At 42.5% G+C, this 22,019-nt stretch overlaps 1 protein-coding gene across 15 annotated transcripts in view; it reads left to right on the top strand.

The window, feature by feature from the left end:
- MCTP1 (multiple C2 and transmembrane domain containing 1) overlaps positions 1-22,019 on the top strand; it is a 335,774-nt gene that overhangs the window by 166,419 nt on the left and 147,336 nt on the right. For all 15 annotated transcript variants that reach the window (XM_053298676.1, XM_053298671.1, XM_053298667.1 and 12 more), the window contains one exon: positions 21,190-21,292. In XM_053298676.1, the coding sequence (XP_053154651.1) occupies positions 21,190-21,292 (103 nt within the window). The remainder of the gene's footprint in view (positions 1-21,189; positions 21,293-22,019) is intronic.

Here is a 22,019-nt window from a genome sequence, read left to right as displayed (position 1 = left end):
TGCATCCACAAATTCACATCCTGCAGAGTTGTTCAGGGTTATGAGAAGGCTAGCACGTGCTCCTCCTCATTTGAATCAGAATCTGGAACCATTTATTACCCGCTGTGACGTGTTCAATGAATTCTTTGTGGGGGAAGTCTCTCATATTCTGGATGGGGTTGCACTCCCCTTGAAGGAGCAAGTACGCAGCTTGGGGGTACTACTAGACCCAGCTTTGCTTTTGGAAGCTCAGGTGGAGGCGGTGGCCAGGGGTGCCTTTGCACGGCTTTGGCTAGTGCGCCAGCTGAGTCCCTTTCTCAAGAGGCAGATCTGGCCACGGTTACACATGCCTTAGTCACGTCACAGCTGGATTACTGTAACACACTCTACATGGGGCTGCCCTTGAAGAATATCCGGAAACTACAGCTAGTGCAAAACGCGGCAGCTAGGGTTTTATCCAGAGCTGCCCATTGGGAACACATCACAGCCATTTTGAAAGAGCTGCACTGGCTGCCAGTTCGTTTCTGGGTCCAATTCAAGGTACTGGTTTTGACCTTTAAAGCCCTTAACGGTTTGGGCCCGGGGTACCTGAGGGACCACCTGCTCCCAAGGGTTGCTGCCCACTTGACAAGGTCATCTGAGGGGGCTCTGCTCTGGGTGCCTACAATGAAGGAGGCTAGGTTGTCGTACACTTGGGACAGGGCCTTCTCTGTTGCTCTCCCAGTGGCCATTCGCTCCTCGGACTCCATCACAGTTTTTAGAAAGCTTCTTAAATCTTGGCTTTTTAACCAGGCTTTTACATGACTGTTTCTATTGCTGCTTTTATGTGTTTTTACTCATTTATAGTTTTTATGTTTGTCTTTTATAATTTTTAAATTAGATTTGTTTTATATTTTTAGCTTAATATTTTTATTGTCATTTTTATTGTATGTTTTTTAACTTCTGTAAACCGCCTTGGGGTTGTTTTTAATGAAAGGTGGTATATAAATTCAACAACCACCACCACCAACAACAACACCAATCCCCACCACCCACCACACAACCAACCAACCAACCAACCAACCAAACAATCAAACATACATTCGGGCCGACTTAGACTCAGTCTCCACAATTACTTCAGTGTCTGATGTAGAGGTGTCCAGCAACTCCTCTTGTGTGGTTAGGTTGGATCAGTTCTAGTTTGTGAATCCTGAGGACGTCGGCAAGCTGCTTTGAGCGGTGCTTGCCTGACAATACTTATACTATCTAGTAGGGGGATTGTTGTAGAAGGCCTGATAGAGATCATAAATGCTTATCTGAGGCAGGGCAGGATGTCTCCTTATCTTAAGGAGACATTTAGACCACTTCTAAAGAAGCCTGCCTTGGATCCCTCAGAGTTGAGTAACTACAGGCCTGTCTCCAACCTTCCGTGGTTGGGCAAGGTAATTGAGAGGTTCATGGCTTCTCAGCTCCAGACAGTCTTGGAGGAAACCGATTATCTAGACCCATTTCAGGCTGGCTTTTGGGCGGGCTATGTGTGGTGGAGACTGCCTTGGTTGGCCTGATGGATGATCTCCAATTGGGAATTGACCGAGGAAGTGTGACTCTGTTGGTCCTTTTGGACCTCTCGGCAGCTTTCGATGCTATCAACCATAGTATCTTTCTGGAGTGTCTGATGGGGTTGGGAGTTAGGGACACTGCTTTGCAGTGGTTCCACTCCTACCTTTCAGGCAGGTTCCAGATGGTGTCCCTTGGAGAATGCTGTTCTTCAAAATCTGAACTTTTGTATGGTGTCCCTCAGGGCTCCATATTGTCTCCAATAACATCTACATGAAACCACTGGGAGAGATCGTCAGGAGGTTTGGTGCAGGATGCTATCAGTATGCTAATGACACCCAAATCTATTTCTCCATGTCAGAATCATCAGGAGAGGGCATAACCTCCCTAAATGCCTGCCAGGAGGGGATGATGGGCTGAATGAGGAATAACAAACTGAGACTGAATCCAGATAAGACGGATGTACTTATTGTGCGGTGTCAATACTCGGGAGATGAGTTTGATCTGCTTGTTCTGAATGGAGTCACACTTCCCCAGAAGGAACAGGTGTGCAGTCTGGGGTGCTTCTGGATCCAAGCCTCTCCCTGGTGTCCCAGGTTGAGGCAGTGGCCAGAGGTGCCTTTTATCAGCTTAAGTTGATACACCAGCTGCATCTGTTTCTTCTGATAAATGATCTCCTGACAGTGGTATATCTGCTAGTAACCTCCAGACTAGATTACTGTAATGTGCTCTATGTTGGGCTGCCCTTGTGTGTAGTCCAGAAACTACAGCTGGTTCAGAATGCGGCAGCCAGGTTGGTCTCTGGATCATCTCAGAGAGACCATATTACTCATGTATTGAAAGAGCTACACTGGCTGCTGATAAGTTTCCAGGCAAAATACAAGGTTTTGGTTATAACCTATAAAGCCCTAAATGGCTTGGGCCCTGGGTATTTAGGAGAACATCTTCTTCGTCATGAACCCCACCACCTATTGAGATCATCAGGAGATCTGCAGTTGCCACCGGCCCGTCTGGTGACTACTCGGAGACAGGCCTTCTCCGTTGCTGCCCTCATGCTTTGGAACACGCTCCCTGCTGAAATAAGAGCCTCCTCATCTCTGACCATTAAAAAAAAATCTTTAAAGACACATGTGTTCACCCAAGCTTTTAATTAAATACTGTTTTCATAGTTTTAACATTGTTTTAAAATATTGTTTTAAGGTTTTAAATTGTAATGTTTAACTTTTTGCTGTCATTTATTTTAACCAGTGTTTTAATTTCCTTGTTGTCATTTATCTGTTTTAACTAACATTTTAACCTTTCTGTTTTTTTGTAAACTGCCCAGAGACATAGGTTTTGGGGGGTATAAAAATGTTAAATAAATAATAAATACATACAAAGGCAGCTCTAAATAGAGTGAATTGGAGTAATCCAACCTGGAGGTTACTAGATGATGTACCACTGCATCAGCTTTAAGATCACTATCTTTAAGGAATGGGGTTCACTCTTGTATCAGCCAAAGCTGGTGAGAGGTGCTCCTGGCCATGGCCTCAACTTGAGACAGCAGGCTGAGAACAGGATCCAAGAGCACTCCCAAACTATGTACCTGTTCTTTATGGAGAGTATAACACCATCTAGAACAGTATGCTGTCGTCCAGATTACAGCCTTCTACAATTAGCATCTCCAACTTACCCTCATCCAGCCCATTACTGTCTGTAGGCAGGCATTTAGGAAGATAATGTCATGATAATGATGACATGGAGAGATAAATTTGTGGTCATCAGCATCTTGATGACATCCAGCATCACACCTCCTGACGATCTAACCTAGCGGATTCATGTAGATGTTAAAAAGCATTAGTGACAGAATGGAGCCAGATAACAGTTCCTGTCTTGAAGAGCAACTCTCACCAAGTGCCATCATCTGAAACCTACCTGAGAGTCAACCAGGCCAACTCCAATGGTCTCTCTGTAAGATAAGATCAGCCATGTTGGGCAAGGATACAGTGTGGTTGGCCGTACCACTCCAAGCAGCTTGTCTACATCCTTGGGAATTGCAGAATGGAATGAAGCCTGCAAAAGCTTTTCTACCAAACAGGCTGAGAAAACAGCTGGTTAGTGGGATGCACTGAAGTACCCCAAAATGGTGTAGCGTGTCTGGTAACAATTAGATTAGAGAAGGCTCCAAAGAATTGGCATGCTATGTGTGACATATTCTAGATCAGTGTTCCTATAGGGCGTGCGTGCGTACACTCACATATTTTTTTTTATGTCCGCTCAGTTAATTTTAGATCCTGCTCAGGTTTAATCAGGAAGGCCCCACTCTGAATGCATGTGCGCACACACTATCTTGGTAGTGCCACCCAGAACAAAAGTCATTATGCTCACAGATGGGAAAAGAGAGAGAAAATTGTTCTAGATGGTTAGATGATGAAGGGAAAGAGGGTAATAATAATGGGAATAACAAAAATCAGAACAGGATTTGTCAGTCTAAGTATTCAGCAAGCTTCAGCCTGTTGCTGTGTTCTTGTTGCCCTGGTTTGCCTAATTTCACCTGGTTTGTGCCTCTTTCTCTCTTCCTTTCTACATACTTGGACACTGAATACAGATTCTTAAAACAGATTCATCTTAGATTATTGATGTTGTTCCCAACCAGTGTTCCCTATAACAGGATTTCCAGATGTTGGTTGGTTGTTTAAAAAAAAAAAATTTATATACCACCTTCTCCAAAGACTCTAGGTGATGAACAACATCAATAAATAATAATAATTAATTAAAGGGCAAATGCCTGGTGAAACAGATGGGCCTTGAGAAGGGCCTTAAAAGCATCCAGGGAGAGGGCTGAATGAATTTGGGGGAGAAGAGTGTTCCAAAGAAGAGGGGTGGCCATAGAGAAGGCCCTCCTATGGGCCCAGGCATCATGGAACACCATGGCCTGGGACACTGAGGGCCAGCTGAGAAGACCTCACAGGTCATGATACAACTGGCTGAGAGAAGCGATCCTGGAGATATACAGGTGCTAAGCCCTTAAGGGTTTTATATGTGAGAACTAGCACTTTGAATTGGACCCGGAAGTGAACAGACAACCAGTGCAGCAACCGTAAAAGAGGTGTAACACTATCAAATCTATGGCCAACCATGAGGAGGTGGGCTGCTGCATTCTGGACTAGTTGAAGCTTCCAAATCGGTTTCAAAGAGAACTCTAGGTAGAGCGCATTACCATAATCCAAACAAGAGGTAACAAAGGCATGAGTTACTGTGGTCAGGGCCTGCTAGTTGAGGAAATGTTGTTGACTACAACTCCTATCTTCCCTAGCCAAATACCATTGCATCTGGGAATGATGGGAGTTATAGTCAACTCTGGGAGTCCCTGTTACATGAACATTACTTCTAACTGTTAACTTCTAAATAGTAAACTTGCTTTCCTAGAATGTAGTGTAAAGTAGCACAACAGGTGATTTCCTCAAGTCTTGTAAGACTGCTAAATATTTGTCCTCTAGTGCTCATAATTCTGCGTAATAATGAATTAAACAGAGTAGTTCTCAGGATACATGTGAGTGTACATTATATATCTATATCTATATTGAGAACATGCCCTGTTTTACTGGTTAGTCACTTGCATGGAGCTAGGATTATAAAAGGAGAAAAGAGACTTTAACTAAGATAATGTACAAGATAATGTTTTGCAAAAACTCTCGATTTTATGCAGAAGCCATTAATTTGAATGGATAGACTCAGTAGTGCATATGATGGTAACATCCAGGCTTGACTACTGCCATGCACTCTACGTTGAGCTGCCTTTGTACATTGTTCAGAAACTGCAGCTGGGGTAGAATGCGGCATCCCGGATGGTCTCTGGGGCCACCCATAGAGACAACATTCATTACTCCTCTATTAAAAGAACTACACTGGCTGCCAATTGATTTCTGGGGCAACATACAAAGTACCGGCTATACAAAGCCCTGAATGGTTGGGCCCAGGGTATTTAAGAGAGTGCTGCCTTCAAGAACCCTGCCACCTATTAAAATAGTTAGGGGAGGGTTGGTTGTGGTTGCCACCAGCTTGCCACCAGCTCGCTTGGTGATGAACCTAAACCTTCTCTAGGGTTGCCCTGAGGTTCTGGAACGCGTTCCAAAATGAAATCAGAATCTCCCCATATCTGGTTGTTTTTAAATGACTTTTGAAAACACACCTGTTTTATCAGGCTTTTAGTTTATGATGTGTTAAAGTTTTATTTTTGATGATTTTAATCTTTTTATATGATTTTTAGGTTTTGATTGGATTGTAAACCACCCTGAGATTTTATATAGGATGCTATATACATACATACATACATACATACATACATACATACATACAATTGTTTTCCCCTTAAGCTTCAATCCTGGCCCTAAAGTAAGAAATTGTTTGGTAGTAATTAAAGTCAGTGACGTAGGCAGGTAGCTGTGAAAATCAGTCACTATTTCTGGTATATTCTATCAAATTTTTAGACCGCCCCAAACTTCCATCTCTGGATGATTCACAAAAACATAAAACAAATTAAGACAAAAAATGAAAACCTTAAAACAACTTAAAGCCAAAGTCAAGTTAAAAAGCTTGGGTGAAAAAAATATTTATTTAAGGACTTTTAAAAGGTTGTCAGGGATGGGAGGCTCTTATTTCAACATGGAACACATTCCAGAGTCTCGGGGTGGTAACAAAATAGGCCTGTCCCTTTGTAGCCACCAGATGAACCTCTCTGAATGGTCTCAATGGGCTATAGAGATCACAGTGAAGATGATGTTCCCTTAAATACCCTGCGCCTAAGCTGTTTAGGGCTTTATAGATTATAACCAATGAGTGTAGTTCTTTTAATATAGGACTATGGTAACTCTGAGAGCACCCAGAGACCAACCTGGCTGCCACATTTTGCACCACATGTAGTTTCTGAACTACGTACAAAGGCAGCCCCACATAGACTGCATTACAGTAGTCAAGTCTGGAGGTTACCAGCTTATGTACCAATGTTCTAAGGTCATTTATCTCAAACAGATGTACCTGGAGTATCAGCCGAAGCTGATAGAAGGCACCTCTGGCAACTGCCTCAACCTGGGATACTAGGGAGAGGTTTGGATTCAGAAGCATTCTCACACTGCGTACCTGTTGCTTCTGAGGAAGTGTGACCTCATCCAGAACTGGCAGATCAAAATTGTCATACTAATATTGTCACATATTAGTAGCTGTAGTCGTAGTTACTAGAGGCTCTAAATTATTTAGGGACATGACTTCTATACAGGGCAAAAAGACAGAACATTACAAATTGGAATTCTCATTTTTGGTCAAGGTCATGCAATCATATCATTCAGTGAGTAGAGGATTTCAGTATCTTCTGTTCAGTTCTACTGTCAAGAACACAATTAAATTTTGATTTGTTGAAGGTTATATTTAAGGACATAAGAACAGCCCTGCTGAATCTGACAAAAGGCCCATCTAGTCCAGCATCCTGTTTCTCACTGTAAACCACCAGATGCCTCTGGGGAGTCCACAAGCAAGAGGTATGTGCATACTGTCTCTCCTGCTGTTGCTCCCCTTCAACTGGTATTGCGAGGCATCATGCCTCTGAGGCTGGAGATGGCCCACAGCCACCAGACTAGTATCCATTGATAGACCTGTGCGCCATGAATTTGTCTAAGCTCCTTTTAAAGCCATCCAAGCTGGTGGCCATCACCACATCCCATGGCAAAGAACTCCATAGATTGATTATGCAGTGTGTGAAAAGGTATTTCTTCTTGTTGGTCCTAAATTTCTTGGTAGTGGTCCTATTGTCCTCCACGCTGTGGATGTCTGCACCTGTGTGGGCATGACCCTGGGAACTTTCTAAAGTTGATTAGCTTTTCGGTGGTGGCCCCCCCCCCATGACATAACTGTCACCGCAGACATACCTCCCTCAGTCTTTTTCCAACTGCCAGAACAGTGACCTTCTGCCTTGGTTCTTTCTGAGGCAAGAGCTAAAAAGAAAAGAGGGTGTGAGGTTTTTTCTTCTCTGTCAAGTATCCTGTTTTACTTTACTGCTTGTTCTGCCTTTATCTTCTGTATGTTCTGCCTTTCTGATTTTGTGTGTTCGTGTCATTCGGTATTCCGCCCGCCCCACTCCGGCCTCCTGCCTTTTTAGTTTTTTCAGTTTTGTGACTTGTGTCTAATTTGGCAGTCCTTCACCTGGCAAGCGAGAAGGAACCAAGCCTCATGTCTTTTGGCGTTGCCATGGGAGAGAGCTGTGTTGGTAAATTCAGCCCTGCTATCTCTTCCTACTGCGGAGACATCCCAATAGCGCCATACAAGCTGCGGGCTGCCCTCCAACAGAGACCTCCCTCTACCACCTTAGGAAAGCCCTGTGTCAGCATGTTCAGCGGAGGGCACGCCCGCTCCAGATTCTGAGGCATTCGTGAATCTGAGGTTGTCAACCTTGGGTTCCAAGGCTTTAAAGCACTCAGTTTCAATGGAAGAGGTAGGTACTAAGAAACACCACAAGAAGCACAGTGAGCCTCAGAAACCAGCCACTGTTGCTACACTGTGGCTACGTCCCCTATTCGGGGGGGGGGGGAAGTCCAAGGAGGAGCCTTTCTATTCCAAGGAGCAGTCGGAGGAAGGCACTCCCAACAGCAATCACATCTGTAATTTTCAGTACCGACTCAGATTGGTACCATGACTGGGAATGGAGAGGAAGGCGAGAGCACTTGTATGAGCACACAGAAAGAGATCAGCTTTATTACCCTCCAAAATGGCACTATTGTTGGTCCCCAAGCTACATTGATTATGCCTATGAGAGACCACATATGGATTGTTTTTTGATGGAGCCAGAGCACCCTTTGCCCACCATAGGAGGTGCTACTGGAGCCTAGGGGACAGTAGCTAGTGTAACAGCCTGGAAAGGAATGGACCCCGGCCCCTTTCCTGGTCCAGATCCAAATCCCCCTAGAGAGTGCCCTCAGCTCCTATGACCAAGAAGCTCAAGAAAGTTGGCAAGGGGAAAACTGCCATTAGTAGCAAGTCCTATCTTAATGTGCCTCCAGCTAACCTGCCCAGATTATGGAACCAGCTGCCCCCGCAGGCTTACCTGGCCCTAATTCTGACTCTGAGGGAGATGCTGCCTCGTCCTCTAACAAAGATCCTGGGGCTGCGCCGATTTCTCCTGATTCAGATGATGCTCTAGATGCAGACAAAGGTCAATCTACTGCAGAGGACTTTAGACCCTATTCAGAGTAAATTCAACGCATGGCATCAGCATTGGGTCTGGAGACTCAGCAACTAAAACATGAGCCAGCTGACCCAACTTTTGGCCTGATCAAGCAAAATGTCTCCGCGCCGATCTCCTTGCCACTTCTTCCTACTGTCTCTGATGTGGTGAAAGCGACTGTGGACAAATGGGCATCCATCCAGCCTACGTCTAAGATATTGGGAAACCTCTATAGGGTTCAACTGACTGATGCGCCTTATTTGTTTTTGCACCCAAAACTGAATTCAGTTGTGGTAGTCATCTCAGTGTGGTGCCAAAAAAAAATTGTTGTCTGCCCCTTCAGACCCAGATGGGGAAAAGATGCTTGTTGGCGAAGTGCATAGTCAACTATCAAGGGTGCATGGCCCACTACAACCATTTTTATTCAGGAAAAACTGGAACCTTTTCTCCAGCAGCTTCCAGCTGACCATAAAGACACAGCTATGACCTTTCTCTGAGTTCAAAGGTCAAGTTTCAAAGCCACAGCTCCACTCAACGAAGCTGCCATAGCCCTGTATCAGCACATGTGGCTTAAGTCTACTTCCCTTGGCCTTGAGGCCAAACTCTGGATTGAGGACCTTCCTTTTTGACAGGGATAATCTGTTTGGGAAGGATGCGGATGACACACTGGAGAGAACCCACAAACTCGAAATAGAAAAGTCAATAGGAATCCAATCTTACCAGCAGAAGCCCCCCCAAACAACATCTGTGGGGTAAGCAAACCAGACACCTGCTTTTCAACATCAGGACCCTCAGAGGAACAGATATCAGTCTTATGGTTCCTTCCGTAAGTCATCCACTCCCTCCACGAAATCCACTCAGAGAACCAAACCATCCTACAATAGAGCTTGACGCCTTGTCAGCCTTCAGATTACTCCCATTCGCAAACGCCTGGCAAATATCACCATATATCAGTGGGTATTTGCCGTCGTACGTATGGGCTATGCAATCGAGTTTCATATTCTCTTGCCCTTTTCGGGAACGTATCGCACGTGCACGAAGGGTGCAAACCAACATTGCAACAGGTTACTATTCCCAATACTTTATGGTCCAGAAAATGGGTGGAGCCTTGAGGCCCATTATGGACCTTCATGGCCTCAGTCATTTCATACAGCCAAAGCGTTTCCGTATGACCACCCTCAATCAGATTCCACAACTCTTGTTGCAAAAAGAGTGGTTTGCAGCCATAGATCTGAAAGACACCTATTTTCATATCTCAGTCCAGCCACATCATAGGCAGTATCTGCGTTTCTACATTGGGGAAATATCTACCAAAGCAAGGTATTGCCCTTTGCTCTTTTCATGGCACCAAGAGTCTTCACCAAGACATAAGAACAGCCCTGCTGGATCAGGCCCAAGGCCTATTTAGTCCAGCATCCTGTTTCACACAGTGGCCCACAGGCAATTTCTCTTTGGCAAACCCAAATGTATGTCTGTAGTTGTGGTTCACCCCGATCAGCGAGCCATTCAGGTTTGCCTATATTTAGACGACAGGCTCTTGATGATGCAGACCAAAGAGAAATTGCATCTTCATATTCAAACTACACTGGACCTTCTGAACAGGCTGGGTCTCTGCGTGAATTGCGAGAAATCAAAATTAAGGCCCACGAGGACTATAGAATTTCTGGGGACTATTCTTGACTCTCAAGAGATGCTTGCTTCCTTACCTCGAAGAAGAATAGCAGATATCTGAGCCACGGCTCATAAGATTTTGAGTTTTGATAACTTCATGGAGGAGAGGTCTATCAACAGCTACTAGTCGGAGGGCAATAGGCCATATCCAGCCTCAAAGGCAGGACGCCTATGAGTACCAGTTGCAGGGGAGTAACAGCAGGAGAGAGGGCATGCACTCAACTCCTGCCTGTAGGCTTACAGTGGCATCTGGTGGGCCACTGTGTGAAACAGGATGCTGGACTAGATGGTCCTTAGGCCTGATCCAGCAGAGCTGTTCTTATGTTCCTATGTTCTTAAGTATGCTATTAGAGCTGCAGAACTTTGTATATGCTTGGCTATTGCTCTGCTGTCTTTATTAGTTGTGGTCTTCCTCTCCTGATTGCCTGATAATCTACACCTGTGGGCACTAATTACTCCTGAGAGTAGAGACTCTGGGTTTCTGGAGCTTAAAAGAAAGGAGGGTGCACCAGAGGTGTGGCCAGCCTTCAGATGGCCACCAAAGCTAGCTGCCAAAGGGGACCAGTCTTTGGGGCTGGGCCTTTGGTGTGGGACCGAGGGCTGGGGCAGACTACCTGGTTTTATGATTGCATAAGAAGTTGAAGCTGTTGTTGAGTCTTGGGTGAAGTTAGGCTACAATATGTCTGTTTTTCTGGAGTTGGGGAGATGAGGGCTGTCAATTGATTTTTGGGCAGCTATGCCAGTGGTGATGGGGAATAAAGAAGTAATGTTTTTGTGTGAGTAGAATGTTACAGGGGAAGGGAAATCGGAAATTTAATAGCTGTTTCCCCTTCAGGGTGTCCTGCGAGCTCTTTGACCTTGGGCAGCTGCTGCTGCTACTACGACGACGACTACTACTATTATTATAATAATAATTAATAATAATAATAATTAATAATAATAATTCAATTTCTATACCGCCCTTCCATAAATGGCTCCGGGCAGTTTACAAAGAGAAATAATAAATAAATAAGATGGATCCCTGTCCCCAAAGGGCTCACAATCTAAAAAGAAACACAGGATAGACACCAGCAACAGTCACTGGAGGTACTGTGCTGGGGATGGATAGGGTCAGTTACTCTCTCCCTGCTAAATAAAGAGAATCACCATGTTCAAAGGTGCCTCTTTGCCAAGACAGCAGCTACTCTTTGTCAACTACCTACTGAGCCTCAGCTTGTTCCTTTGTAATGCTAGTTCAGTCCGGAATAAATTGGAAAGCATCCATGATCTGATTATGGGTGAAGGGGCCAACCTGGTATGCATCACAGAGGTTTGGTTGGGGGAGGCTGGTGGACCAAAATTGTATACTAAAAATTGGCCCCTTAGTATACAGAAAAACTACGGGAATTGAATCAGCAAGGTAGTCAATTGGAGCACAAGTGGAGGAAGACTCTACTCAAATCCAGCACATTACAACATAGAGCAGCTTTGAATACCTTTGTTCAGGCAGTATGTGTGCCAAAGAAGCAATGGTTTTCTGCCCATATTGCATCCACAAGCTCGCATCCAACAGAGTTATTTAGAACTATGAGAGGGATAGTACATGTCCCTTCTCCCTTGAATTTTGAATCGTCAGTTAATGTGGATACAATACAATTAATTGTTTTTAATTGTGGATACAATCTCTTGAATTCTGCCCGATTTATATTCATACCCCACAATTATTGCAGAGTCTAATGTGGAGGTGTCGAGCAACTTCTCTTTTGTAATCAGGCTGGATCAGTTTCGGCTTGTGACTCCAGATCTTTTGACTCCAGATCCACATTATCTTATCCAGATGATGTGGATAAGATGCTTGGAATGTTGAAGCCTACCACCTGTTCTCTTGACCCATGTTCAACATAGCTTATTCTGTCTGGCAGGGGGTTGTTGTAGAAGGCCTGGTAGATATTATAAATGCTTCTCTGAAGAGGAGAAGCTTTACTTCTTCTGAAAAGCCTGCATTGGATCATCAGACTTAAGCAACTATAGGCCTGTCTCCAACCTTCCATGGTTGGGCAAGGTAAATGAGAAGATGGTGGCCTTCCAGCTCCAGGCAGTCTTGGAGGACTGATTTATCTTGAACAATTTCAAACTTGCTTTCGGGTGGCTATGGGGTGGAGACAGCCTTGGTCAGCCTGAAGGATGGTCTCCAATGGGAAATTGACAGAGGGAGAGTGACTCTGTTGGTCCTTCTAGATCTCGCAGCAGCTATCTATCCTTCAGGAGTGTCTGAGTGGGTTGGGAATGGGAGGCACTGCTTTGCAGTGGTTCTGCTCCTATCTCTCTGACAGATTCCAAATGGTGTAGCTTGGAGACTGTTTGTCAAAACATGAACTTTTATATGGCAACCTCCAGGGCTCTATACTCTATACAGGGCTCTATACTCTATACTGAGATCATCAGGAAATTTGGTGCAGGGTGTTATCAGTATGCTGATGACACCCAAATCTATTTCTCCTTATCATCATCATCATCATCATCCATCATCATCATCATCAGGAAATGGCATTCACTCCCTAAATGCCTGCCTACAGGCAGTAATGGGCGGGATGAGAGCTAACAGACCGAGACTAAATCCCAACTACGAGGATTTATATAAATCCCAACTACGAGGATTTATATAAATCCCAACTACGAGGATTTATATAAATCCCAACTACGAGGATTTATATAAATCCCAACTACGAGGATTTATATAAATCCCAACTACGAGGATTTATATAAATCCCAACTAGGAGGATTTATATAAATCCCAACTACGAGGATTTATATAAATCCCAACTACGAGGATTTATATAAATCCCAACTACTAAAAGGTACTTATTGTGCGTGGTCAGAACTCTGGAGACAATTTTGATCTGCTGGTTTTGGATAGGTCACACTTCCCCAGAAGGAACAGGTACGCAATCTGGGAGTGCTTCTGGATCCAAACCTCTCCCTGTTGTCTTAGGTTGAGGCAGTGGCCAGAGGTGCTTTCTATCCGCTTCAGCTGATATGTCAGTTACATCTGTTTCTTGAGATAAACAGCCTCAGAACATATGCTGGTAACCTCCAGACTTCATTACTCCAATGCACTCTATGTAGGGCTGCGTTTGTATGTAGTCTGGAAAGTGCAGTTAGTATAGAATGCAGCAGCCAGGCTGGTCTCTCAGTCATCTCAAAGGGATCATATTTTACTCCTATATTACTCCTATACTGGCTACCAATACATTTCTGGGCAAAATACAAGGTGCTGGTTATAACCTATAAAGCCCTAAACAGCTTAGGCCCAGGGTATTTTAAAGAATGTTGCCCATTGAGATCATCCAAAGAGGTTTGTCAGCCGCTGCCACCAGCTCGTCTGGTGGCCACACAGGGACAGGCCTTCTCTGTTGCCGCCACAAGACTCTGGAATGTCTTCCCTGCTGAAATAAGAGCCTCCCCATCAGTGTTCTCTCTCTAATTTTTTTCATCTGTGTGTGGAATGAATTTTGTTCTGGGCAGCAGTATCAAGGCAGTGTGTGCACACATGTATTCAGAGTGGGGCCTTCCTGATTCAACCTGAGCGGGATCTAAAACTAACTGAGCGGACATTAAATGAAACTTGTGAGTGCATGCATGCACACGCACACGCTTTAGAGGGAACACTGCTCCCCATCTCTGACAACTTCTAAAAAGTCTCTAAAGACACATTTATTCACCCAAGCTTTTTAACTAGGCTTGTGGTTTTAAACTGTTTTAATGTGTTAATTTCTGTTTTAATTTGTTTAGGTTGCTGTAAACCACCCCCAGAGATGGAAGTTTGGGGCAGTGTACAAACATCAATTAGTTAATTAATTTCTAATTAATCAATAAAAAAAATTGGCTGTTTCTCTCTTGGTAGGTCACAAATTGTACCAACCTGATCTAACTGAAATAGAACATTAAGAATTTTAGATAATTGGAAGTTAAATAAATCTCAAGCCTGTGAGATGAGGAGACATAGGAACCCTTCTTGATAAATAAATGCTGCTGGCTTTTGTCGTGGCATTGCAATGATAGCATGCAATGATATTGGAAGCTGATTTGAATTACATTTGGATAATAAATAGTCTACTAAAATTGTGAATTAATTGCCTCTACTTTTACTTTCCTCTGCTTAAAGAGATGCTCTAGAATGAGTGCAAACTTGGTTCTATATTCAGCTGACATCCTTTCCCAAGAAACTACCACCATATTGCAGGACCCCAGAGAGTTCCAAGGAGCAAGTTGACTCAATACCAGTCAGAGGCAGACTGAACCCTTAAGTACAACTGAGCCTCAATTGCTCCTTATGGGTCCTACTTCCCTAGCTGGAAAATTGGAGCCTTAAGGGGGAAGCTTTCTGATTCTGGCACTCCTGCACTCCATTTGCTCCTGCTGAGCTTGTTGCCAACAGTGGAGTGCAGCTATCGGAGAGGCGGGCATGAGAGTGTGGAAGAGGCAAGTTCTGTAGTGAGATCAGGTTCTCTGGGTGCTCAGGGACTCCAGCTCCAAAGTGCTTTCAGGTTCTGCTCTGGTCTAAAGATCCGGGGTGCTGTTCCTGCCTCGTCAGGATCTGACTTGGTCATTGACTATGAAAAGGACTGAGCCCTGATGTGTATCAGCCATCAGTCCAGCAGAGCTTCAGTTGCCATTGATTGCTTATGATGCTACTGCTTTAGTGGCATCCTGCATAAAGAAGAATAGTAAGTAAGTAAGGAAAGAGTACCAAACTGTCACAAAATAACCAAAGGAGCAGCCCTAGTAGGCAATTACGACAATAGTGGCCTACAAAATCTATTTCACAAAAGGAGAGATGATGGTGGTTGACAAATACATTCAAAATAATGGATCATATTCAATAAACTAAACCTGCAGAAACACACATCTACTACATAGCGAAATACAGCACTAAGTAGTATAAGAGTTGTAAAGGATCCAGAAATGTGTTCATCTGCTGTAGATTACACTGTTCAGTGGGAAGCCAAACAGGAGCTAGCCAATTTTCAAGAGACTTAAGCCCTGTTCAGACTGTTAAAAAGAAAAAGACAGTGTACACAAGTAGTCCGAAGCATGTCAAGAAGTTCTCCCCCTCATAAGAACAGCCCTGCTGGATCAGGACCAAGGCCCATCTAGTCCAGCATCCTGTTTTGCACAGTGGCCCACCAAATGCCACTGGAAGCCAAAGCAGGAGTTGAGTGCATGCCCTCTCTCCTGTTGTTACTCCCCTGCAACTGGTACGCAGAGGCATCGTGCCTTTGAGGCTGGAGGTGGCCTTTAGTCCTCCAGCTAGTAGCCAATGGAGACTTCTCCTCCATTAAGTTATCCAAACCCCTCTTAAAGCCATCCAGGTTGTTGGCTGTCACCACATCTCGTGGGAGAGAATTCCACAAGTTGATTATGCGTTGTGTGAAAAAGTGCTTCCATTTGTTGGTACTAGATTTCCTGGCAATCAATTTCATGGGATGACTCCTAGTTCTAGTGTTATGTGAGAAGGAGAAGAATTTCTCTCTATCCACATTCTCCACACCATGCATGATTTTATAGACCTCTATCATGTCTCCCCGCAGTCGTCTTTTTTCTAAACTAAAAAGCCCCAGGTGTTGTAGCCTTGCCTCATAAGAAAGGTGCTCTAGGCCCTTGATCATCTTGGTTGCCCTCTTCTGCGCCTTTTCCAGTTCTACAATGTCCTTTTTTAGATGTGGTGACCAGAATTGTACGCAGTACTCCAGGTGTGGCTGCACCATAGTTTTATATAAGGGCATTATAATATTAGCCTTTTTATTTTCAGTCCCCTTCCTAATGATCCCTAGCATGGAATTGGCCTTTTTCCACAGCTGCCGCACATTGAGTCGACACTTTCAGCGAGCTGTCCACCATGACCCCAAGACCCCTCTCCTGGTCAGTCACCGACAGCTCAGATCCCATCAGCATATACTTGAAGATGGGGTTTTTCGTCTCAATGTGCATCATACACTTGCCAACATTGAACCGCATTTGCCACTTTGTCGCCACACTCCCCCAGTTTGGAGAGATCCCTTTGGAGCTCTTCACAATCAGTTTTGGATTTCACTACCTGAAAGAGTTTGGTATCATTTGCAAATCTGGCCATCTCACTGCTTACCCCTGCTTCCAGATAATTTATGAATAAATTAAAAAGCACTGGTCCCAGTACAGATCCCTGGGGGACCCCACTTCTTACTTCCCTCCATTGTGAAAACTCTCCATTTATACCTACACTCTGTTTCCTGTCTTTCAACCAGTTAGCAATCTACACATGTACTTGTCCCCTTATCCCATGACTGCGAAGTTTCCTCAGGAGTCTTTTATGAGGAACTTTGTCAAAAGCCTTTTGGAAGTCCAGGTATACCATGTCAACTGGATCACCTTGATTCACACACTTGTTGGCACTCCCCCAGTACTGGGTACTTCACCAGTACCCCAGCCTGCAACCATGGAAACACTCACCATCATCCTTAGTGTTTGCCTCTTCAGACAAATGCTGTAACAATGAAAAGTGTGCCGGGGCCTGAGTGATGCCCGGGAGTGGAGTGGGCAGTCTTACAGACACACTCTGTACTTGGGTACACAGTAAATAAAAAGTAAAATAAAATAAAAATCTGAACAGGGCTATAGTCATTAGCACAACACATACTCATTGGATTCTAATGGCTATATTTAGTTAGGATTGGAGTTAATATTCCAGCCAATTTTTCATTGCCATCTCTGCAGTTGTCACCTTTTTGAAAAGGACTGCAAAGCTTCATTTAAAATGTAAGAAATTATATTCATGGTGGCTGTGAAGAAGGAAATCTTCTATATGGTTAAGGCTGAAAAAACTGTTGTTCAGACTGCAAGGGATATAATCTCAAAGAAGATAACTTTAAGCTTAAATTAAAGTTTGGATATTTCAATACAATGTTAAAGTAGCAGAGTCACTATAGGCTTATATTTGATGCAATTCCTATTTAATAAAAAAAAATTATTTGTCATTTTAGCAATTCTGTTTGACAATAATGTCCCTTTTCTTTGGGACTTGCAAGGTACATCTGTGCCCTCTACTTACATTATACATGCCTGCTGTTGACAGCAGCTTATACTGGGCAAGATATGGCAGCTATTTGCCACAGGTAGATTTCAGGAGGAGTTGAGTTATAATCTGGAAATCTTTCAAGTGGCAATCATGTAAAAGCAGATGGGTTCACAATATATCAGCGTTTTAGAATCCCTGTTCAAGGTACAAGTATTATTGAGAGAAACAAACTGAAATGTTTTGCTTCCTTCAGACTTTCAGAAAGTAAGAGTGTCTTTGGGCAAACTAGGGAGAACAGAACTCCTTAACAATGGTGTTAAAAGTTGGTTTTCATCTGAAAAATGAAATTTGTTATAGACTTTATTTCTGACAAGACAGCCCTTTAAAATTGAGCAGCGCTCCCACATTTAATGTTGATCAAATGTAAGACAATTATGACAGCAATGACTTGTTGGCCACTGTGTCAGGCAAGACGTTGGACTGGATGGACTTTTGGCCTGATCCAGGAGAGCTTTTCTTATGCTCTTGTATAACAAATAAGAGGTTGTTAAAAATCGCATGTGCAAGGGACTGCATACTAGGGCTGGAACTAATTTCCTTTTCCATTCTTTTGTCAAGGTTTTGTGGGGAGGCCACAAAATTTTGGGAATTTTGACATAGGGTAGGGAAGCTTATGTAAGACAGTGATGAGATTGTTGCAGTGTATTTATCTCTCTTAAAATAGCACCTTCCCTTGTGGGCAGTGGCAGGTGCAAGAGCATTAGAAGCACCGCTTGCCTCCTTACTGTTGCCATTTTCCTTCCTGGAATGCACCATTGTCTTACTCAGAATACATTGTTACCCAATGTCCTTTAGAAATTCGGTACACTTTTGTACCTTGCCTCCACAAAAGTGACAGATTTCCAGTCCTTTTGAAAATGATTCCCACCCCCCCACAAATTCTTGGGAATTCCAATGGTTGAAAATGTCTACTTTGGCCCTAGTGCATGCTGTGGCACAATCTTTTTAATGACCAGTGAACGTTGCGTTTACTGGGCCCTGTAGGTTGCTCTGATAAATTAAAAGCCACCTATCACTATGCTGTTACCTTTGGTACCTCTGTTCACCATAATTTGTGAATAACTGTACCTGTGTACAGATCTGTACCTGTATACACTTGTATCAAGGTTCAACATAAGGTCTGAACAAGACTATTGAGAATGAAAAAAAATATGTTAGTAACAAGCATCTTAAATTTGAAAAATTTACTTCCTGAATCCTCTCAATTATTTCTTCCATAATTACCATTCTTTTTTATTAAATCCCCATCTCTTATTCCCTTATTCCTTATTTTTTATTAAATCCCCATCTCTTACTCCCTTATTCCTTAAAAGTATTCCCCAAAATTGGTTTCCTGAACAATATTTTCACTTAATTATGGGCTATTATTTTTGTATTGCAGTGCCTAATAAAAAGTTAATAGCAAACAGTCTCAACTTGGAATAAATATATGAAACAATAATGAGTAAGATGAAATCTTAATGAAAAGACTTCTTGTTGTAGATGCAGTTAAAGTATATAGGAGAGCCCCAAAGCACAAAAACAAGAATATCTTTGATAGTGCAACGTTTTTGGAAAGTAACAGTGTTTTTACTCAAAGAATAGGAGTTATTATGTGCTAAGGGTATTGGGGGAAATTCTGAATGCAGATCAAGATCAATGTTTTTGTGAGTTTATAAGAAACTAAAGCAGGGATGCTGATTTACATTACCACTCTATTTTATTAAAGATTGTTAGATGTGTATAATGGAGCAGGGTAACACAACTTTTTAGATTAAGGATAAAATATGCTTTTATTGTTTTGAAAGCAATCATAGTTCAATAAAAGACATTAACATCAATTGGGTTTATTCTTCATCCATGTATTTCACATACACAGTGCATCTGAAAATGTTTGTGGGAAAGAGATGTTGACTTACTCTTAATGAAACTTTTGTAGTATTGTAGAGGAATAATAAAGTCTTTGTAGCAATCTGTCTATGTAACATGGCTCCTCATACACTTGTAGGTTTTTTGTTTGGGGTTTTTTGCCACAAGTTTACAAAATCTCCTTTCCCACTTCATGGAGATCCATTTAGACTTGATATGCAAGATTATCCTTTAGAAAACTGTGTACATGTCACTAGAAAGAGTTAATGAATTCATATTAGGGCTAAATGATATCTAACTTCTTTGGAAAATGTGAACATTTACTGTGGTGATAATTCAGTATGTTTAAAACAATTATGCTTTGCTATTAAAGTTAATAATGCACACATTAACCTGTGATGGAGTCTGAATCAATATTGCAGTTTGGAAGATGTGACTCCTGGACAGCTTTGTCTAAATATTGATTTAATTGTCATTTGTATAAGGTATGAAACAAATTACATGCCTTCTTGATATCATTAATGTGGCCCCTTTGAACTACTGAATCCATGAGTTCATGTAATACATGACATTACATTACAAAAGTATTGAAATTTATTGTGAAGTACAATTGCACAGTGTGCTAGATTTTGCTAGATTACAGTAAGGTCCATCTGATACTCTTTCATTTTACCATCAATAATTAGATCCAGTAGCACAGGTTTGACTCTCTTTCTCTCAGTTAATGCCAATATTTTGTGGTAAAATTGTCTTGACGTGTTTATACTGAGGTGTATTTAAATGTAACAAATATATTTGTTGGAAATTTGATCTAAGTTGTAAACCTTATGTTTGAATTCTGCATATAGGTCTCTAGGACACCATTGTTACATTGTGTCGTTTAATTATCATATTATCTTGTAGCACAATCCTAAGCATATTTAATCGGAAGTAAATCTCACTGTTCAGTAGTATTTACTCTCTACTAAGTCTCTTTTGGATTGCAGCATAAATCTGCTTAAAAGCAAGAACTCAGGCAACATGAATAATGATATTTTATTCTAAGAACAATTTAAAAAATATAGTGACTGACAACCTCACTAACCATGCAACCACACACTGGGAAGAAACATCCCCTCTGTGGAGAGCTCCCTGAACTCCATAGCAGTTATCACACAGAGGAGTCTATTTTCACCAGTCTCTTTTCCCCAGGAAGCACCATGTGCCAGCTGAAAATATGTCCCTAAGGGTGAGCTAGTCATGACCCCTTGTGTGAGCTAGGAGTCATGAAGCCCCCCTATGGAGCTCAGGAAGTTCTCTGCATCAGGGATACTTGTTCCTGATGTGTTGGTGCACAGTTAGTGAAAATGTCCGCCGGATAAATAATGGCCGTGCTAATACTTTGTTCTACTTTAGCTTGCAAGTCCATATTTCGTTTCCTCCAAATTAAATTGAAACTTTGCTACCTGAATTTTAGGAGGCTTGTTATTTACATTTTATATCTTGCTCTTCTTCCAAGGAGGCCAGAGCGGTGTACTACATACTTAAGCTTCTCTTCACAACAACCCTGTGAAGTAGGTTAGGCTGAGAGAGAAGTGACTGGCCCAGAGTCACCCAGCAAGTATCATGGCTGAATGGGGGTTTGAACTCAGGTCTCCCCAGTCCTAGTCCAGCACTCTAGCTACTACACCACGCTGGATTTTTCAAAACAGTTCCTAAATATCTTGATTTATAGTATCCTCTGTTGTTGTTTTTAGCCGTCAGCAACTACATGATAAGCATCTGAGGTCATAAAAATGCTGTTACAGTGTGTGTGTTCAGATTATGTAGAATGCACAGGGAATAGTAAATTACTAAATATTCATGAATCATTTAAATTTTCTCTTCCCAGGTAAAAGTGACCCCTTTTGTGTAGTTGAGTTGAACAATGATAGACTGTTGACTCACACAGTATACAAGAACCTTAACCCTGAATGGAACAAAATCTTCACATAGTAAGTCTTAAGTATTGTGTCGTATTTTATGTGTAAGCCTAGCTATCCCTCTTAATATAGGGATTATTAAAAATCCTCTGGTTTCTTAAGCATTTATTTATTTATTTATTTATTTATTTATTTATTTATTTAACACGGATATCTTGTTGGTTGAAAATACATGGCCTTCCAAGTGTTTAATATTGGTTGTTGTGTTGCAGCTACAAGGGCTGTTGACTATCTAATGCTCATTTCCAGGATATTTTAAAAACATTCACTTGGCAACTTACCCACATATTTTACTCTTCTGAGGCTGCAATTGAAGTGCTGAGGCAGGTGTCTGTGATTTGATGCACATTATTTTTAGAGGAAAAGGCATCCACTACTATAGGACTTAAAATGGTACTGCTCTTTTTACCATAAGCCAATCAAGCACCAACTTGAAGCATGGGGAAGAGATTCCCTATTTCTGAGGTTGGATTCCATTAGATTCTATATCTCATGGAAATTAATCCTCAGGGAGATCCATTAATTACTGTACCAGGAAGGAACTGAATGGATAAGTGGAAAGATGTGCAGAAACTGGTGTTGTATGGTCCAGTTCACACACAATGCAGAACCTGAGGTTCCCCTCGCCCAAGTTGGCACTGCAGACTATCACCTATCATCCCAGTTTGATGGAAGTTGCCAAGTTGAACCAGAGGTATGCCCCCTGCCTTGGGCCTCCCAGAGAGACCTTGGATGTCTT

This window comes from Hemicordylus capensis, chromosome 2 (genome assembly GCF_027244095.1).
Source record: "Hemicordylus capensis ecotype Gifberg chromosome 2, rHemCap1.1.pri, whole genome shotgun sequence".
Lineage (NCBI taxonomy): Eukaryota > Metazoa > Chordata > Lepidosauria > Squamata > Cordylidae > Hemicordylus > Hemicordylus capensis.
This window is presented reverse-complemented; position numbering and strand designations above follow the sequence as displayed.